The sequence below is a fragment of the Camelus ferus genome, chromosome 9, assembly GCF_009834535.1.
Source record: "Camelus ferus isolate YT-003-E chromosome 9, BCGSAC_Cfer_1.0, whole genome shotgun sequence".
Classification (NCBI taxonomy): Eukaryota; Metazoa; Chordata; class Mammalia; order Artiodactyla; family Camelidae; genus Camelus; species Camelus ferus.
This window is the reverse complement of record NC_045704.1, coordinates 23,559,661-23,578,962: the sequence shown is the minus strand read 5'-3', so window position 1 is coordinate 23,578,962 and position 19,302 is coordinate 23,559,661. Positions and strand designations below refer to the sequence as shown.

The 19,302-nt window shown below is 43.8% G+C and overlaps 1 protein-coding gene across 1 annotated transcript in view; it reads right to left on the bottom strand.

Annotated features, from left to right (window-relative positions):
- Window positions 1–19,302, bottom strand: part of RHPN2 (rhophilin Rho GTPase binding protein 2) — a 50,116-nt gene that overhangs the window by 12,291 nt on the left and 18,523 nt on the right. The window contains exons 3-7 of the mRNA XM_032486199.1: window positions 14,251–14,379; window positions 11,706–11,781; window positions 4,606–4,683; window positions 4,107–4,231; window positions 2,060–2,226 (exon numbers count right to left, since the gene is read on the bottom strand). Of these exons, the coding sequence (XP_032342090.1) occupies window positions 2,060–2,226; window positions 4,107–4,231; window positions 4,606–4,683; window positions 11,706–11,781; window positions 14,251–14,379 (575 nt within the window). The remainder of the gene's footprint in view (window positions 1–2,059; window positions 2,227–4,106; window positions 4,232–4,605; window positions 4,684–11,705; window positions 11,782–14,250; window positions 14,380–19,302) is intronic.

The following is a 19,302-nucleotide window of genomic DNA, read 5'->3' as shown; positions in this document are numbered from 1 at the left end:
TTATTCCACCATGCTGCTAAGGAGTATCGAAAACAACAGAAGCAAAAATATAAAACTGGTGTCATGAAGCATCTCTAAATAAAAAAAATCTGAATATCAATTACCATAAGATCCAGCAATTCCTCTCCCAGGTATAACCCGGCAGAGTTGAAATGCAGAGACTTAAAGGGATACTTGTACAGGAATGCTCATGGCGGCATTATTCCCCAAAGCCAAAAAAACAATTCAAATGTCCATCAACAGATATGCGGATAAACAAAATGTGGTACATACGTACAATGGAATATTTTCAGCCTTGAAAAGGCAGTTCTGACACATGCTACAACATGAATGAAGACACTACGCTAAGTGAAATAAGCCAAATACTGTATGATTCTACTGAGATGAAGTGTCTGGAATAGTAAAAATTCATAGAGTCAGGAAGCAGCATGGTGTTTCCCAGGCACTGGAGGGAGGAGGGAATGGAGAGTTAGTGTTCAATAGGCACAGAGTTCCAGTGCGGGATGATGAGAAAGTTCTGGAGACGGATAGTTGCACAACAATGTGAATATACTTATGCCAATGAGCGGTGCTCTAAAAAAGGGTTTAAATGGCAATTTTGTTCTGCGTGTTTTACCATGGTTAGAAAACAAAAACCCAATTCTCCTCCAAAACATTTATATCTGTATCAGGCAGGGAAACCAGCCTGCTACCCGTCCATTCCTGTCTCACCTGGGACACTTGTGAGAAATTCCACACGTGACTAGGCATTTGACGGAGGTGAAAGCAGAGGGCAGGCAGACAGGAGGACTGAAGGGCTCTCAGTGGGGACACACTCACATTTAACCCCTGGGTCATTGAGAAATCCAGAGCTTCTCCCCCAGGACCTCAAGAAGGATCAACTCAGCCACTCCAGCAGAAATTTTCATGCTGTAGACCTCGGCTGACTTTTTTAGATGTTAGAAAACTGTCACAGCATTAACCAACAATGAACCTGGAGCTGAAATAAAATCTCCAGCACGAATCCCATCTAACTGGTTCCTCTGGTTCGGCTGCAAACCATAAACTGCCCTGCAGAAGGATGGCAGCGGCTGCGGGCAGGTTCCTCCCCTCTGGGATCCACTCCTAGTCTCTTCTCAAGCTTCATTTTTGCCCATATCTCTGTCATCTTGGAGACGGGTCACCAAGATTACCTGCTTAAGATTCCTCAAGAGAGAAAGATGAGCCCAGAACAGGATTTACATGAAAGAGATCGGCTCCCACGTGGAATTTCGGTATGTCGTTTCATCCCAAGGGATCAAGCATTTTTAACCAAGCAATTCCATGATTAGCCAAAATGGCAAAGCTGTGGTTCTTCATGGGGCTCGTAGAGCAAAGTGAGATACCCCAAAAGGTTTTCTGTGGAGGGGAGAGGTGGGGGTGGGGGAAACACCCGGAAGCAGAGTGACGAAGACCGGCACAGAGGGAAACTCTGAGGAACCAGCTCAGGCATCACGCGGTGGTGTGCACTGTGCCGCTGCGTGTGCCCACATTCCCCGTGCAGAGACTGCTGGACACAGGCCCTACTAGAGGGGAGTAGGACCCACGAGCCAGGCCTGCCCACTGCACCCAGCCTGGCAGCTCCCAGTCCTCCATAGGCTGGCACCAAGTGTCACTGGACGGGGCTGAGACAAGCAACCTCGGATGAGCAAGCTTTGCAGAAGGAGCACAACAGAAAGGCACAGAGAGTCGTATGTACGCCCGATGGAAGGAAAAAAGAAAAAGCCTACATTCTCGCTGTTAGAGAAAACTTATTCTCATCTTCAAAATAAGGTTCAAAGCAACAGTTCATTCACTGCCATCTGTGGGGCCACTCATTTGGAAAAGATTAATCATTAACCACTGTGTACACAAGTCACACTCAGATGGAGACAACAGAGTCTGAGCCCACAAGCAATTTTCTGGGTGAGAAGATGACCCTTTCATGCTCGTGAGACCAAGGGTGGGCCTGGGAAGGACCCGAAGACATTCTTCAGCTGGGGTACCAGTCCCACCTGGCTGGGCCAGGTCTCTATCACCTGCAGCCCCCGCAGAGACACACCTGCAGCTCTCTGAAAGGCATCCACTGCACTCTCCAGCCCAGCTTCTGTCTGTCGGTTGCACCGGGTCCCGATCTGTGTGTAGAGGGCTCCAATATTAAACAGAACGCTGGCCTTCTCCAGCAGCAAGTTCTGTTGGCTAACCGGAACCCCAGTGAGAGAGTCATACCTATTGAAAAGAAACATGTTTTGAGAATATGGAATCCTTGGCCAGTTAATGCCACATAGGGGTGAAAATGGACAAAATTTATTTCTTGAATAAAATCAAAGATGCACATGCAATGAGGCTTTCATTTCCAAGCAAGATGATGGGTCTATCTGAATAAAGACATCCCCAATCACACACAAAAATAAGGCTTCAAGGCCAAGATGTCCTTCCATAGGTGAATGGGTAAACAAACTGTGGTATATCCATACAGTGGAAAATTATGCAGCACTAAAAAGCTATGAGTTATCATGTGCAATATACTGTATATATGTATTTACATGCAATATAGTGTGTATGTGCAGTCAGACTGTAATAATTCTACCTAATAAAACTGAAAAAAGAAAAAAAAAAAAAAAAAAAGAAAGGGGAAAAAAAAAAAGCTATGAGCTATCAAGCCATGAAAAGACATGGAGGAACCTTAAATGCATTCCTACTAAATGAAAGAAGCCAATCTGGAAAGACTGCATACTGTATGATTCCAACTACATGACATTCTGGAAAAGACAAAAACAATGGAAACACAGAATCAGTGGTTTCCAGGGTTAGGGGAGAGTGAAAGGGATGACTAGGTGGAGCACAGAGGATTGTAGGACAGTGCAAAAAACTACTCTTTATGATACTATAATATGAATACATGTCATTATACGTTTGTCCAAGCCCATGAAATGTACACCACCAAGGGTGAACCCTAATGTAAAAGATGGACTTTGGGTGATGGTGTGCCAATGTAGGCTCATCGGTTGTAACATATGTGCTACTCTGGTGGGGGATGTCAAAGTGGGGGAGGTTCTGAGTGTGCAGGGGGGCAGGGGGAATATGGGAAATCCTGTGTAACCTTTCCTTCAATTTTGCTGTGAACTCAAAACTGCTCTAAAAAATAAAGTGTATCTTAAAAATATAAGGCTTCTCCTATGTGAAATACAGCTATCACTAACCTCTCCGAATTCCTCCTGAAGTCTAAAACACTCGGGACATGTTTTAAAGTTCCCACACCAAGCAGGGGGCAGACATGGGGCTTCTTCCTAACCAACACGAAGGAGGAATCACGTCTGGCCCTTTCACCCATGTGCAGGCAGCGAATGCATCTTTAGGAAAAGATATGTGCCCTTCCTTTCAAAAGGAAAGCCTCAGTAGCCACCTGCCATGGTGAACTTTAATTCTGAATATGCCTCTTAGCTCTTGGGATTTATTCTTTTACTCTTTTATGTTTGATATTTTTTGGTGGGGAGAGGGGGAGGTAATTAGGTTTATTTATTTGTATAATGGAGGCACTAGGGATTGAACCCAGGACCTCGTGCATGCTAGGCATGTGTTCAACCACTAAGCTATACCCCCACCCTCCTAACCCCCTACCCTTTTACTCTTTTTTTTGCCACACTGCTAAGCAAACTCAGAGAGGAGGTACACCATCTCCAAGTGTTTAATCAACATTAATCGTTGGAAAATACCAACTCTGGGGAAAACTCAAAGGAGCTTCTTCAGTTTTTAAAATCTGATCTATTTGCTTGCTGCCCTCATCACTGGGACAAACCCTGATTCCCACCCCCCAGCCCATCTGGGACGAGAATCTTGCTTCTCGTTAGTTCCACCTCAGAGCCCTGGTGTTTCCCCCACGATAACATGAGCATGAAAAAAAAAAAAAAAAGACTGTTCTCCTCGGCTCGCTGGCTCTGAGAAGTCAGAAACCACGGTCTGTGGGCACCTCCCCTCCGTGGACCTCCGTTATAAATAAACACAGGTTTCTCCACACGTCTCTGGGCTCCCCTGCATTCATGGGACAATTAGAAGGAGGGGCGGCAGTGCAGAGGAGGGGTGGAAAAGCAGCAGCCCCCCGCACCTACCACGTAAACAGGATCCCCATCTGTCGGGTGGGCGGGAAGAATCGGCTCTCGACAAAACCCAGCTGGATGAAGTAACTCATCAGCAGCTCGACCCCGGCCTCACTGCGACTGGGCGTCCGACAGGCCTGAGAGGAAAGGAACCACCCAGAGGGTGAGCGGGGAGCCACAGCAGACCGGCCCGCCCCCAGGAAGATGCTCACACACGCTATTTCTCTGGAGCCTGGGCCCCGCTACTGGTATCATAAACTCTGGGGGAGGTGGAAAAGGCTGGGATGAACTCAGAAGTCCTGGAACCCAGCTCCAGATGTGCATGTCTGTCTCGTCTTATTACATGGCAAGTTGACTGGATGGTTCTGACAGCCCCTCCCTATCAACTCCGACCCCGACCATCAGCGACTCCTTAAGACTTCAAGGGATCCTGTCTTGAATGATGGGATCCTCTGAAGACTCAGTGAGCTCCAGCAGCCATCCTCCTGCCCTGCCCCGCACAGAAACGTACTTGTCTCAGATCCATGAGGTCTGCTATTTCGTCTTCATAGAGGTAGCTGTCTTCACTGTAATGCTCCAGAATAAAATCCTGTAAGAAAAATGAGATGCTGTAAGGTGTGATTCAAAATCGTAAACAGGCAAAAGAGTAAGGTACCCCTCTTCCCTTAAAAATACACGTAGAATTCATAAAAAACTTATGGGAGATTGTAGGCTACAGTGATTTTTCTGAGTGGTGGGATTTATTTTCTTAACTTTATTTATGTGTATTTTAAAACGTTGCTTTTGTCGCTTCAGTTAAGAGGGAAGTTGAAGTTATTTCTTATTTTAAAATGTCTTGGTATATAGCACAGCTAACTATATTCAATATCCTGTAGTAACCTGTAACGAAAAAGAGTATGAAAACGAATATATGTGTGTATGTGTATAACTGAAACATTGTGCTGTATGCCAGAAATTGACACAACATTGTAAACTGACTATACTTCAACTAAAAAAAAAATTTTTTTTTAAAGTTGGGGGTGGGTATAGCTGAGTAGTAGACAGCATGCTTAGCATGCACGAGATCCTGGATTCAATCCCAGTACCTCTATCAAAAATAAATACATACATACATACATACATGCCTTGGCAGCCCAGTTAAGTGACTTGTGTAAGTGACAATAAGTTAAATAATTCTGGCAAACATCACGGATACCTGGGGGCTCAGAACTTCATCCTTTGGGCTGCCCTCAGTACCAGGAAGACCATGGGGTCTTTCAAGCAAAGGAAACTCATGCCAGGGTCTGTGATGGGAACCTTTTTGAGAGCAGCTCTGGGCATGTCCACAAAGCACCCCTGAAAGGACCCCCCGCCTCCTCAACTAGGTGTTTGAGGACCACTCCATGAGTTCACTCAGTCACAGGATACATTGACGAGCGCCAGGCACTGGTCACAGTGCTGGGGCTACTAAGTGAACAAAACAAGTATCTTTCCCCTTGGAGCTTATCATCCTGCAAGAGAGCATGGGCAATATGTAACAGGCACAACGAAGAAGTAAATTATATCGTATATAGGAAGATGGCAAGTATTACAGGAAGAAAATAAGAAGAGCAGAAAGAGTCTGGAGAATGGATTCTTGCATAACGTTCTCCTTAGTGCTGGCCCTCCCTGGCTGCAAGAGAGTTGAGAGGAGAGAGATTGTGCAGTTACGTTTTCTTAAGTGTCTGTGAGTATTCCCTTTACATACTTTCTACATTAAAGTCCTTTCTGCATTTTATATGTTCAGTGAAGATCCTCACATACAACCATATACCCCTCCACTTACAAACATGGGATTGTATTGAATGAACTTTGCTTTGATTTTTTTTTCTTGAATTGGCAACATATCAAATGTTTTCATATGTCACAAGATACTCTACAACACAACTTTTAATAGTTATATAATCCTCCAGAGGAATGTACAGTTCATTTATCCAACTGCTGGAGCACCCACTACGTGTGTGCTAGCCAATATGTACCATGATATTCTTAACCCTTTCCTTAGCATTTAAGTCATTTGTAAGTTTTTGTGATTAAAGATTCATCCTTGTGCACGCCTCTGATTAGTTCCCCAGAATACATCTACAGAAGACGTTTTGCTGAGTCCAAGGATATGCAGAAAGCTCCTTCTGTTTTTTAATCTAGTCATTTTTATCCAACTTTTCCCTTCATTCTATGATGCGTTACAGATTTTCTTTACGACTTTAAGTGCTGATGTTCGAAATCAGCTCCTCTACTACTATAATGACATAGTGTAGAATCTGAAATGGTTTTTGAATATAATTATGTTATTAGTGACATTAATTACAGTAAGGATGATCTGGGGACAAAGTTCCGCTAGAGCTTCTCTGACAACATCCCTCAGAGCAGCTCTGAGGGATGGTGGTTAAGGACCACCATCAGGAGATGCCCAAGGATGAGAACAGTATCCTTTCTAGAGTAGCCTCCTGCTCTGTCAAGTTCTACTGTGGACACTGGCAAAAATGTTTTTAAAATTAAGGGAGAAATTACTTAAAATAAGAAGTTAAAAGAGGGGTGAGGGTATCGCTCAGCGGTAGAGAACATGCTTAGCATGCACGAGGCCCTGGGTTCAATCCCCAGTACCGCCATTAAAAAATCAATCAATCAATCTAATGACTCCCCCGACACCAAAAAAGGAATATGTTCATGGATGAAAATGTATAATATTGTAAAGATGCAATTTTGTCCAAATTAAGCTATAAATCTAATGAAATTTCAGCCAAAACCCAAAAGTGCTATTTTGGAGAAACTTAACAAAACATGGAGGTCAAAACATGGAAGAAGAACCAAGAACATTTGGAAAAGTACAGAAATAAAGGAGGCTTGCTCTACTTGGTGTTAAACCACATAGGGATTAAACAGTGAGAAACGGACTGACAAGGAAACCAGCCATGGAACAGAAACAGACTGAAGCAAATTCGAGAATCAGGTATGTAACATAAAAAGAAGTGGGAGAGGCTGGAGCATCCATTGGGTCCAGGAGGAAGGAGGGGCACACAAAGGTGTGCCTGATGAGCACTGAAGGAAAACTCTTACAGTCCTGTGGTCAGGGTTATGGGAAACCACAGGGCTGGGGCGGAACCTCCAGAGCCATTAAAGCCCCAGAGCTCTAATCAATTCAAGGGGAAGGAGGAGCAACGGAACCCGGAGAGGCACGTGGCTATCTGAGATAGGCATCCAATAGCCACCACGACTTTTCCTGGTGGAGGGGAAGGCAAAAGGTAGCCAGCTGAGGGAGCCGAAGAATTAAAAGCCCCAACTTTCCTCTCCTCCCATCCTCTCATCTGCTGCTAGTGCTCCTCCCCCTTGGCCACACCCAACAGAAAGCCACAGGCCAGGAGCCTGTAGCTGCCTCCTTGGCATAGAGCAGGATGGATGGGTGGAGTTGTGGGTGCTGACGGGGAGGGAGGGGCACAGGACGAAAGGGACAGCATCCAGCATCGCAGATGGAACTGGCTACCCGTTCAGTGAAAATAAAAAGTTAAGAGCCCTGATCCTTTTTTTTTTTTTTAACCACAAAACAAACTCCAGATTCAATGTTAAAAATTTCTAAACAAAGCCTTGGAAGTAACTAAAGCAAAATATTTATGTCATCTTAGTGTGGGGAATGCCTTTTGGAACATGTCATCAAGGCAGAATTGTAAAGGGAAGAACTTATAAGCTTAACAACATAAAATTTGTATGGCAGAGGAAGATATATTATACTTTTGAAACTGTTATGGCTTGTAAAACAAAAGTTACAGGAGAGAACATACCGGGAGAAGTATCTGTTATGTATATAACCAAGGATTAATATCCTTCATGTGGAAAAGAACTCTTGTAAAAAATCAGAAGAGCAATACTATGGAAAAGCAAAGGACAGAAAAAGGTATTTCCAAAAGGAAAAATGTCAGGGGCAAATAAACACACACGAGATTGTATTCAACTCTAGTATTGATCAAAGAAATGCAAACTGTAATGACATCATTTTTGCCTGACTGCACAAAATCAAAATGATACCCAGCATACTCCTGGGTGATACCCACACACGATGGGATAAGGCAGGACCACTTCTGGTGGGTAATTAGGTAATGTGTATCTTTGACCTACCAAATCCACATCTAGAAATTTATCCAAAGGTAATATTCAGTGAAGTGTGCAAAGATGCTCAGAGCAGAGGCACTGACAATAGCAAATATTTGGAAGCTGCCTTAAGAATGAAATTAACAGCAGCCACCATACTAAGCTTGAATGGACCAGACGAGTCACCTACCCGCCTGATCAGAGGACGAGACTGGGTGTCCACAGATTAAGTGCTGAGCAAGTTACTTACAGAGCTGGGTGGAAGTGCTGTGACAAACCTTTACCATGCCTTGGTATTTTCTGAACGTTTTGTAATACTGTTCTCAATGGGAAAAATAAATTAATAAAGCCATATTGAAAAGAAAAAAATTACCTTTAATTTCCTGGAAAGTGAATTTATTTTGGTGCTTTTTCTTGAAGCCGTTGTAAAGCCCATTTATTTGAAATAGAACAAAATCAGACCGTGAAGTTTCACTGATCGTGAAATATCACATGGATACATACAGATCTGAAAGACAACTTGAACTGCCCTAATTCAGTGAGCCAAACTACTTCTATGTGGCACGTGCCTGTGTTACTTTCAAGCACAAACATAGAATGAAAACCAGAAGGTCCCCCAAACATTCTCATTTTTGTATGACTGACATTTGCAGAGTCCTTTTTAGGTTAAAATGACATGGTTGGAAGCCTCAGCTGAATAGCAGTTGGCCGTGCCCACAACATGGGATCCCCGCCCCCACTGGCTTTAAAGTGGAATTCAGCACATGACATGTTGAGATCCTTACAGATGCCCATCGAATTCCCAAGTTTCTCCAAGAGTCTCCCTTTAAAACACCTGCACTCTTTTTTAATTTTTAATTTTTGGTGACCTTCACAATTCCTTCCAAACTCAGACATTTTGTGGTTCTAGGTATGTTTTTTTTTTAAAATTGAAATACAGCTGACTATAATATTATGTTAGTTTCAGATGTAGAACATAATGATTTCACATATGCATATGTGTATGAAGTGATTGCCATGATGTCTAGTAACCATCTGTCCCAACAGAAAGTTATAACAGTATTACTGACCCCATTCCTTATGCTGTATATTATATGCCCTGGCTTATTTATCATATAACTGGAGGTTTGTATTCCTATTCTCCCCACCCCCCAATGCCTGCACTCTTGCAGCTCTGACACCGGGCAATAAACTAAATTTTAAAGAAACTATTCTACAAAAGCAGCTGAAGACATTTCCACAGACATAGGCATTGTCTTGAATCTCACAGACCTGTGGCAACCGTCATACCTAAAAGTTCAGGTACCTTGTGAAAGGCTGGCATATAGCTGTAGATTGTTTTCTACCCAGAAAATCAAATCTTTGGTAATCCTGGGTCCAACAAGACTGCCAACGCCCCCCCACCACCCAAACTCAAAATAACCCTCAAACTAACAGGGACTAGGACCTGCTTTTTTTTGGGGGGGGGGGTGCAGTGTGGAGGCAATAATTAGGTTTATTTAGTTATTTATTTTAATGAAGGTACTGGGGATTGAACCCAGGGCCTCGTGCATGCTAAGCACACACTCTACCACTGAGCTCTACCTTCCCCCCAGGACCTGGATTTAAATAAGGCAGCAATCCACAAGGCCCTGAGTGAAAGGGCTTATGTCAAGGGACTAGACTCATATCACAGCCTCTGCTTGAAATTAGAGGTCAAATGCAAAAGCTTTCGAAGCATTAACCAATTGCTTTTTAAAAGGACATATTCTGTAGTGCCCAAAATGCCCTATGATCATTTTTCATTTCTAAACTAAGAGCCGTCCAAGATGAGTCTACTAACAGGATTACTATGAAAAAAAAAATCTTTGAAGCATTCTTCACAATGCTGGGATTTATCCCTGAACATCATGCCTGTTGCTGGAAAGCTCAGAGACAGGCACCATCTTCCACCTTACTGCCACCTTCTCCTCCTAAATGGAAGTTTGAGGTGATTCATTAAAACTCAGAGTGATGGATCTGGGGAAAGGGGGAAGAGAAAAGCATTCTAGGCATGGAGAGGCCACTCCTGGCCCTGGCCTGGGGGCAAGGCATCGCTAGGTGTCTCCATCAAATCAACTTTCCCACTTCCCACCTGAATCTCCCACTGAAACACAGGCCTCAAAGGCACAGGCCTTGGGAACATCACCAGCACCCCGCACAGGGACAGACGCAGGTGGGCCTACAGGTATGGACGGCTACTTGCCAGAGACACACACGCCGAAGAGGAGGCCAGATGCTTTTCACTTTAGAGAGGTGAAGTGTATGGTATATAAATTACACCTCTAAAGTTGTTATTTAAAAAAAAAGATGGAAGGTGAGGTGGGTATAGATCAGTGGTAGAGCACATGCTTAGCTATGCACAAGGTCCTGGGTTCAATCCCCAGTACCTCTGTTTAAAAAGAAAAAAAAAGTATTAAAAAAGAAAAAGGTGTAAGGAAAGAAGGGAGAGCGGGAAAAGGAGTGAAAGAGAGAGGTCGGGGAGAGACAGAAAGACAGAGAAGAGAAGGCAGACATCCAGGAATTAGGGGGGAAGGGGCCCATAAACTCTAGCCATTCAATTATTTAAGAGCAGTGAACCAACATCTTTTTTAAAATTTTGTGGGGTTTTTTGTGTTTTTTGTTTGTTTTAGGGCAGGGAAGTAATTAGGTTTATTTACTTATTTTAATGGTGGTCTTGGGGATTGAACCCAGGACCTTGGGCATGCTAGGCACAAACTCTACCACTGAGCTATACCCTCCCTGCCCCAACATCTTTGATTTACTTTTTTTCTCTCTTTCTTTCTTTTAATTGAAGTATAGTCAGTTTACAATGTTCTGTCAATTTTTGGTATACAGCATAACGTTTCAGTCATACATATACATATATCCTTTTCATATTCTTTTTCATTATCCATTATTACAAGATATTAAATATCGTTCCCTGTGTGATTTACTTTAAAATGTATCAAAAAATAAGATGGATTGATGTATAGATACAGGGATGCACAGACAAATAGGCAAAAATGTGGTAAAGTGACTACAGTAAAATGTTCATGGGAGAATCTACGTAGTGAGTATACAGGCGTTCACTGTAAAATTCCTGCAATTTTTCCAGGAGTTTGGAAATTTTCACAATAAAATGTTGAGGAAAAAACCTTTGGCTATTCTTCCAAAAACATTTGTAAATTGGATACAAAATGTGAGAAAAAAGATACTAAAACAGGATATAATTTTAAAACTCAAAACGCATTCACCACAGACCCTCTTTGCCTTGGCCTCCCGGTTTCCAACCCTCTCCCCAGGCAGGCGAGGAGCCCCAGCGACCAGATGAAAAGGAGCACGTAACAGGACGACACAGGTCCCCTGGGTGGCCACCGAGAGGGCGCAAGGCCACCCTGCAAAGTCAACTGACACTGGGCCCACTGAGCCTAAGGCCACTCGCAAGGGACACATAATTTCTACATTTTCCTATCAAACAGTGAGCCCAGTGCCCACTGCTTTCGGATTTACCTTGAGAACAACGGAAAAGTCAACATCCTTGGTCTCCTTCAAGCCGAGTGGAATCAGGGGAATTATAAACGCCTTCCTGGAAGGAACACAATAAGGGATACGATCATCCCTATTCTGCCACTTTGTACCCCACAGCCTGCCCCCCGCACCCCAGCTCAGGTTCCTGCCCTCCGTCCTCCCGCCAAGCTAGCACACAGCAGCTCATTTTCCGTAAAGACAACTCTGGTCACATCCCTGTCTCTATTCCAAAACAGGTCCTGGGCCCCCTGTGACTTCTGGACAACCCAGCCTAACACAGGAGCCCCCTACCATCTCCACCCTGATTTATCCCTCTAGTCTCAACTCTCCTTCCAGTAGCTGTGCTGGGAAGTTACCTGGCTTGCTCACTGCTCCACAATCTCCACTCTGCTGCCCCCAATTCCTAGCCCCTCCTCGTCCTCTCCTCACTGCAGTGGATCGCAACTCTCCTGCAGACCTCCAACCCTGGGCTCTGGTGGTGGGTGGGCTCCTCCCAAGGGGCGTGTCCCTCTAGGTGTCCCACCCCCAGCACAGGGAAGGCTTGGAGGGCGGGAACCCCATCTGACACTTACTGTGCAAGTGGGTCCCCTTCCCCTCCACCTCCTCTCCCATTTGGTTACCACACAGGTCACCCTGGGAGTGGTCTTAGGGGCAGAGCATGAACAACAGGAAGTGAACCGGGCTCAGCTGTGTTTTGCAAACAGGGATTTAGCTCCCTGACCTGTAACAGGAGACCCTGGGGCTGCTCGGCCCAGCTAGGGGAGGAGGCCAGGAATGCAGGCAGGGTGAGCGGACAATGGGCTGTAAACTGACACTGCCTCCGTGGGGGACAGAAAACAACAGGGCCACTACGATGAAAGCAGGCGAGCCCCAGCGGGGTGTGTGGCTTCCCCAAAGGCTGCAGGGAAAGCTGGATCCGGCTAGGAGACAAGGATGGACCAGCCGCTCTCCTCAGGGCCCCAGCATGCTCCAGGCCTCACTGAGCACACGGCTGGAGGCGAGGTCTACTCTTCCTGTGACCATCCAGGCACAGCCAGTGTCCCAAGGCCTCCTTGCCAGGGCACCCCACCCTCAATCTTGGGCTAATAGAACTTTTTCCGTGACCTCCGGCCTCCCTGTGTTTTCTCATCTGCACAATGAGACTGTTTCTTCCCTGCCTCACAGAAGTGTTTAAAGATCAACTGTGCCAAGAAACAGCCTGCTTTGAAAACAGGAAGGGGGCCGGTGGAAATGCAAAGTGTCATTATGCATCTGCACATCTCTATCCTCTTCCCAAAGGCACAAGGGACCGACTGGCCACTTCAGAGCCATGCCGTGGTCACACGGGGGCCTTAACTGCATGTCCCTGGGGAACACCCTCATGATGGACATCCCAGTGTCGGATGAGGGGGAATAGGAAACATCCTACGTTTATCACCAGAGCCTGGCCCTGCCTCACCGTCTCAAGGAACTTTGACCTTTTGGGCAAAACACTGGAATTTAATACCAGAGCTCAAGCTTGGGGAAGCCTTCCTTGGCTGTTTTGATTAGATGTCAGAACCACACTGGGAGCTCCCAGGTAAGTGAGACAGGACACGCGGACCGGCTCATGGACAGTCACCAAAGGAGAAGCAGAGGTTTTACACGTAGCTCTGAAAAATGCCCCGGAGGGGCAGGGCAGAGGACTGGGGAGGATCAGAAAAAGCACATTCCAAGCTGACTCAAGGCTCCCCAATGGCTTCCTTCTGTTAATCCAGGGAACTATTTTCGGACTGAGTTTCCCTTGGGGCTCCCTTACCTTTTGTGAAGTGCCTCTTCCCCACAAGAAAAGTATGTAAACCCTTCTTCAGAGCTTCTCAAAGTTATTTCTTCTTAGAGATGGGCTTTTCTTTCAAAGGCAGCTCACCCTGGGGCCGGAGGCTTTCTTAGCTTTGCCGAAGGCCAAATCTGAGCATCTGGCCCCCTACAAACACTCCCCAAGGGATGCTTCTGAATTAGAACATTTGTTTCTCAAATACTTAATGGGGTACATTTCCAAAGTGTCTTAGTTACACTGTGTCTTTAGGAACTCATCTCAAAATCTTTGATATAAAAGGCAGCTTATATGTTTTTGCCCTCTATTAACAGGATGACCCGGAGTCAGGCCCTGTGCGTGGTGCTGAAGCTGAGAGGCAAGAAGGCAGGGCACCCTGGGCCCCACCCGACAGGCTGGCTCTCCAAGCTCACAGCCGCCCTTCCAAGGCATCTTTATGGCAGACCCACCACTCAAGCCACACAACAGACGCCATTCCCCAGCTGGACCCAGTCACGCAGCTCTCCTGTAACACTATGTCCCAAGGGGTCCCTGTCCAACTGGCCAGGTATTTCCAAACTCCACAGGTTCATCCCTTTTAAGTCTTGCACCTTGCTAGACCCCTAACCTAATTATTCCCTCACTTCTCAAAGTGGGATCTGCCACACCCTCAGGTCTACCTGTGCAGCATCTCTGATACAGGAGGCATGTTCCAAGGCTCAGAAAGTATCTGGAAGAAGCGTTGCCACCACTTACTCTGTGCTCTGATAGACTCCCACCGAGATGTTGAGCCCCTCCAGCTCTTCCTTGAGCATTTGCAGATCTGAGTTCAAGAAGCTCAGTTCCAGGCGCACCTGCTCCCGCACCTTTTGGTTTGTGGCTGCTCTGTTAAAAGAGAGAGAGTGGAGAAGCATCCTCAGCCAAGCATCCCAGCTGCGGTGTGAGCTGACACACACCACCCTCCCCCCCACCCTGGCTCTGAGGGTCTGCTGCAGATGTAGATACCAGACGCGATTGGGTAAGTTGTCTTAGGGATGCTGGGCACCTGCCCCGTTTTGAGCCATACCTGCCAGTCAGCGGACCTAGGATATAGCCAATGCCACTGAGCTGCCAGACATGAATCCTAAGACATCTCTGCAAAGAATTAGCCTTGAGAAGAGAAAAAAGAATTGCTCCCAATCACCCAGAAGAGAGCATAAATTATTCCCTTAAAAGGAAATGGAAGAGAAAACAGAGGAGGAGGTAACACTCCCCAGCTCATCCTATGAGCTGATCCAAAACCAGAGGTAGGCCACAAGAAAATAAAATAGATCAGTATCCTTCATGAATCTTTATGCAAAAATCCTCAACAGTGTACTAGCAACCCAAACCTAGCAATGTATACAAAGGATTATACATTGGGACAAAGTGGGCTTTATCCGAGGACACCTGAAAATCAATTAATGTAACATACTTTATCAACAGAATGAAGGACAAAAAGTAAACTGTTAAATCAATAGCTGCAGGAAAAAAGCATGTCTGACACAGATTTATGATTAAAAAAATCCTCAACAAAAATCCCCTTTTTTTTGTAAAAGAGAATTTACAAAACTTGATAAAGGGCATCTACAAAACCCCACAGCGCACATTATACTTAATGGTGAAAGACTGATTCCTCCCCTCTTATGATCAGGAACAAGGCAAAGCTGTCTACCTACGCCACTTCTAGTCAGAACTATACTGGAGGTTCAAGCCAGTGGCAATGAGGTAAATAAAGAAATTAAAGGAAAGAAAAAAAAAAAGAAATTAAAGGCATCTGGATTGAAAGGAAGAAGTAAAACTGTCTTCATTCACAGAGGACATAATCTTGCATGTATAAAATCCCCAGGCATTCACAAAACAAATACTGGAAATAATAAATTTAGCAAGATCACAGGATACAATTCAATACACAAAAATCCATTTTTATTTCTGTATACTAGGAATGAGCAATTTTAAAATGAAAATGAAGGGGAGGGTACAGGTCAGTGGTAGAGCGCATGCTCAGCACGCGTGAGGTCCTGGGTTCAATCCCCACTACCTCCGTCATAAAAAAAATAAGTAAATAAACCTAATTACGTTCTCCACCCCACCCCCAAAAGAAACTGAAAAACAACTTCACTCAAAATAGTATCTGAAAGAATAAAATATTTAGGAATAAATTTAAGAAAAGAAGCACAAGACTTGTATACCGAAAACTTCGAAACATTGCTGAGATATTAAATGGAGAGACATTCCATTTAATGCATCGGAAGACTCACTATTGTCAAGATGTCAATTCTCTCTAACTGATCTATCAATTCAATGTGATTCCAATCAAAACCCTAGTAAGCTTTTTAGTAGAAACTGACACGCTGACTCTAAAATGTATATGGAAATGCAAAGGACCTAGACTAGCCAAACAATTTTGAAGAAGAATCAAGTTGGAGGATTTATGTTATTTGATTTTAAAACTTACTTTAAAGCCTCAGGAATCAAGACAACGTGGCATAGGCAATGGAACAGAACAGAAGCCAGAAATAAATCCTTACATTTACGGTCAATTGATTTTGACAAAGGTGACAAGACAATTCAAGGGGGAAAGACAGTCTTCCTGACAAATGATGCTGAAGTAATTGTGCTCCGAGACGACCTTCAGGTTCAGTAAGGAGGACCTGCAGGACTCAGAATACAGTTGTATTCATGATTTTGATTTATTACAGCAACAAGCAAAATCAGCTAAGGGAAAGGTGTATAGGACGAGGTCTAGAAGAAGCCACACACACGCTGCTAAGAGCTCTCTGTCTCACAGTGAGTCACACGGGACACACTTAATTCCTCCAGCAAACAGTTGTGACAACACGTGAGAAAAATACTATCTCCCAAGGAAGCTCATTTAGGGTTTTTACTGGGGGCTGATCAGGTAGACACCTCTGCCTAGCATGTCCCCAAATTCCAGACCCCTAGAAGGAAAGCAGTTTGTTCAAAATAAACCATATTGTTTGTGCAAATAGTTTAAATTAAGCACATTGGGCCCCTCTTATCTGTTCTGGGAATGGTGGAAACTCTCGTGAAATCTAAGTTTCCAGATACCAGCCAAGCGCCAACTTTGCAAGCAGGGCTTTCTAAGGATATCCATCTCAGGTCTGCTATGATAACTCCTTTCTGCACAACAGGCGAAAAATAAATCTCAATCTAAATCTCATACCAAAGACAAATATTAAGTCAAAATGAATCAGAGAGCTTTGTATAAAAGCAAAAACTCCAAAACCTTTATGACCTTGAACTGGAAAAAGTATTCTTAGCTACACACCAAAAGCACAATTCATAAAACAAGAAATTGATAAACTAAACTCTATCAAATTTAAAAACTTCTGTGTTTCAAAACACATCATTTTTTTAAAAAGAAAAAGACAAGCCATAGACTGGAAGAAAATATTTGCAAATTGTATTATTTGATAAGGAATTTGTAGACAGAATATATAAAGAGTTCTGTTAATTAAATAATAAAAAATAATCAAATAAATAATAAATAACTAAATAACTAAAATTAAATAAATAAATAAAATAAAAAATTTTAATAGGCAGAAGATTTTTTAAAATTGAATTATAACCGACATACAACATTATGCTAGTTGCAGGTACAAAACAATGATTCTATAGTTGTATATATTGCAAAGTGATCGCCACAATAAGTCTGTTTGACATCTGTCACCATACACAGTCACAGAATTTTTTTTCTTGTGATGAGAACTTCTAAGATTTACTCTCTTAGTGGGGAGGGTATAGCACAAAGTGGTAGACCATATGCTTAGCATACAGAAAGTCCTGGGTTCAATCCCCAGTACCTCCTCTAAAAATAAACAAATAAACCTACTACCTCCCTCCAATCAAAAACTAAAACAAAATAGACAGACAAACAGATTTACTCTCTTAGCAACTTCCAAATATACAACACAGTATTATTTACTATAGTCACCATGCTATACATTATATCCCCAAGACTTACATATTTTATAACTGTAAGTTTGTACCTTTTGACCACCTTTACCCATTTCATCTAACCTCCAAACCGCCATCTCTGGCAACCACCAATCTGTTCTCTACTCATGAGCTTGTTTTTGTTGTTTGTTTGGTTTTGTTTTAGATTTCACATATAAGTAAGATCACACTGTATCTGTCTTTCTCTGACTTGTTTCACTTAGCATAATGCCCTCAAGGTCCAACCACGCTGTTGCAAAGGGCAAGATTTCATTCTTTTTTGAGGCTAAGTAATATTGCATTATATATATGTGTGTGTGTGTATCTTTTTTCTTTATCCATTTATCTATCAATGTACACTTAGGATGTTTCCATATCTTTGCTTTTGTAAATAATGCTTCAGTGAACATAGGGGTGCGTATATCTCTTTGAATTGGTATTTTTAAGTTCTTCAGATAAATTCCCAGAAGTAGAATAGCTGGGTCACATGGCAGTTCTATTCTAAATTTTCTGAGGAATCTCCATCCTATTTTCCATAGCGGCCACACCGATTTACAGTCCCACCAACAGAGCCCAAGTGTTGGGACTATTTTCTTAATTTATCTTTCTGATAGTTCATTATTAGTGTATAGATGTGCAACTGATTTCTTTATATTGATTTATATATCCTGCAACTTCACTGAATTCATAAAAATGGGCAAAAGATTTGCATAGACAAGTAAAGAAGATAGATGAATGGCTAATAAGCACATGAAAGGATGCTCAATGTCACCAGTCAATTGGAAAATGCATATTAGAACCATGAGATACCAATACACAACCACTAGATTGGCTATAATGAAAAAGACATACAATAACAAGTGCTAGTGAGGGTGGAGAGAAACTGGACCCCTCATTCACTGCTGAATGTAAATGATACAGCCTCTTCGGGAAATAGCTGGGTAGTTTTGAAAAATGTTAGAACAGAAACTTGCTGGGTAGTTTTGAAAAATGCTAAAACATAAACTTACCATACAACCGAGTCATTGCTCTCCTAGGAATCCATATGAGAGAAATGAAAGCATATGTCCAAACCAAGACAGGATTGTGAATGTTCACAGTAGCATTATTCATAGCAGCCCCCGAAGCAGAAACAAAACAGAACAGTGTTAAGCAGGATGGAGGAAGAAACTTTGCCCAAGTTCTCAAAGCAGAGGTCTGGACACGTACGTGAAGACCCTCAGGTGCTCCCTCATTTTACAGATTGGGAATCACTGCAAAACGAACAGTGGCAGTGACAACCAAGTACTAAGCCAGGCCTTGCTAATAAGCACCATTTCCTTGAACCACCCCAGCAAGTCCTCCGACTTGGCTCAGACCAGGTTCTAGAACTACCCTCATTTCATGAGTGAGGACACCTGAGGGTCATCAGCCAAAAGCTCCAGCCAGTCAGAGACAGCACCTGACCACCTCCCCCCATCAGCTGATGAAATCCATCTGCTGCTCTGCTCACCAACTGTCCACCTTTCCTCCAGAGAGCAAAGTCCACCACGGGCCCTGCAGTGCGTCCTCTCCCCTGGGGCTCTCCCCGCCTTGCCACATGTTTGACATATTTGGGCCCATCAGTTTCTTTCCATGATGGATTCATATCTCCTCTCTCCCTTTCATCTCCCTCCCTCCCTTGCCTGAGCTCATTCTCCATGATCAACAACAAGCCTATGACCCCTCAGAAGAAGCCGAGCTTGACCTGCCCGCAGTTACAATGCGACTTGTCTTCACTGCCCAGTAAGTTTTCACAGGCGCCTGTCTGGGGTCCCCAGCCAGGCGATGAGATATTGGAAGCTCAGTTTG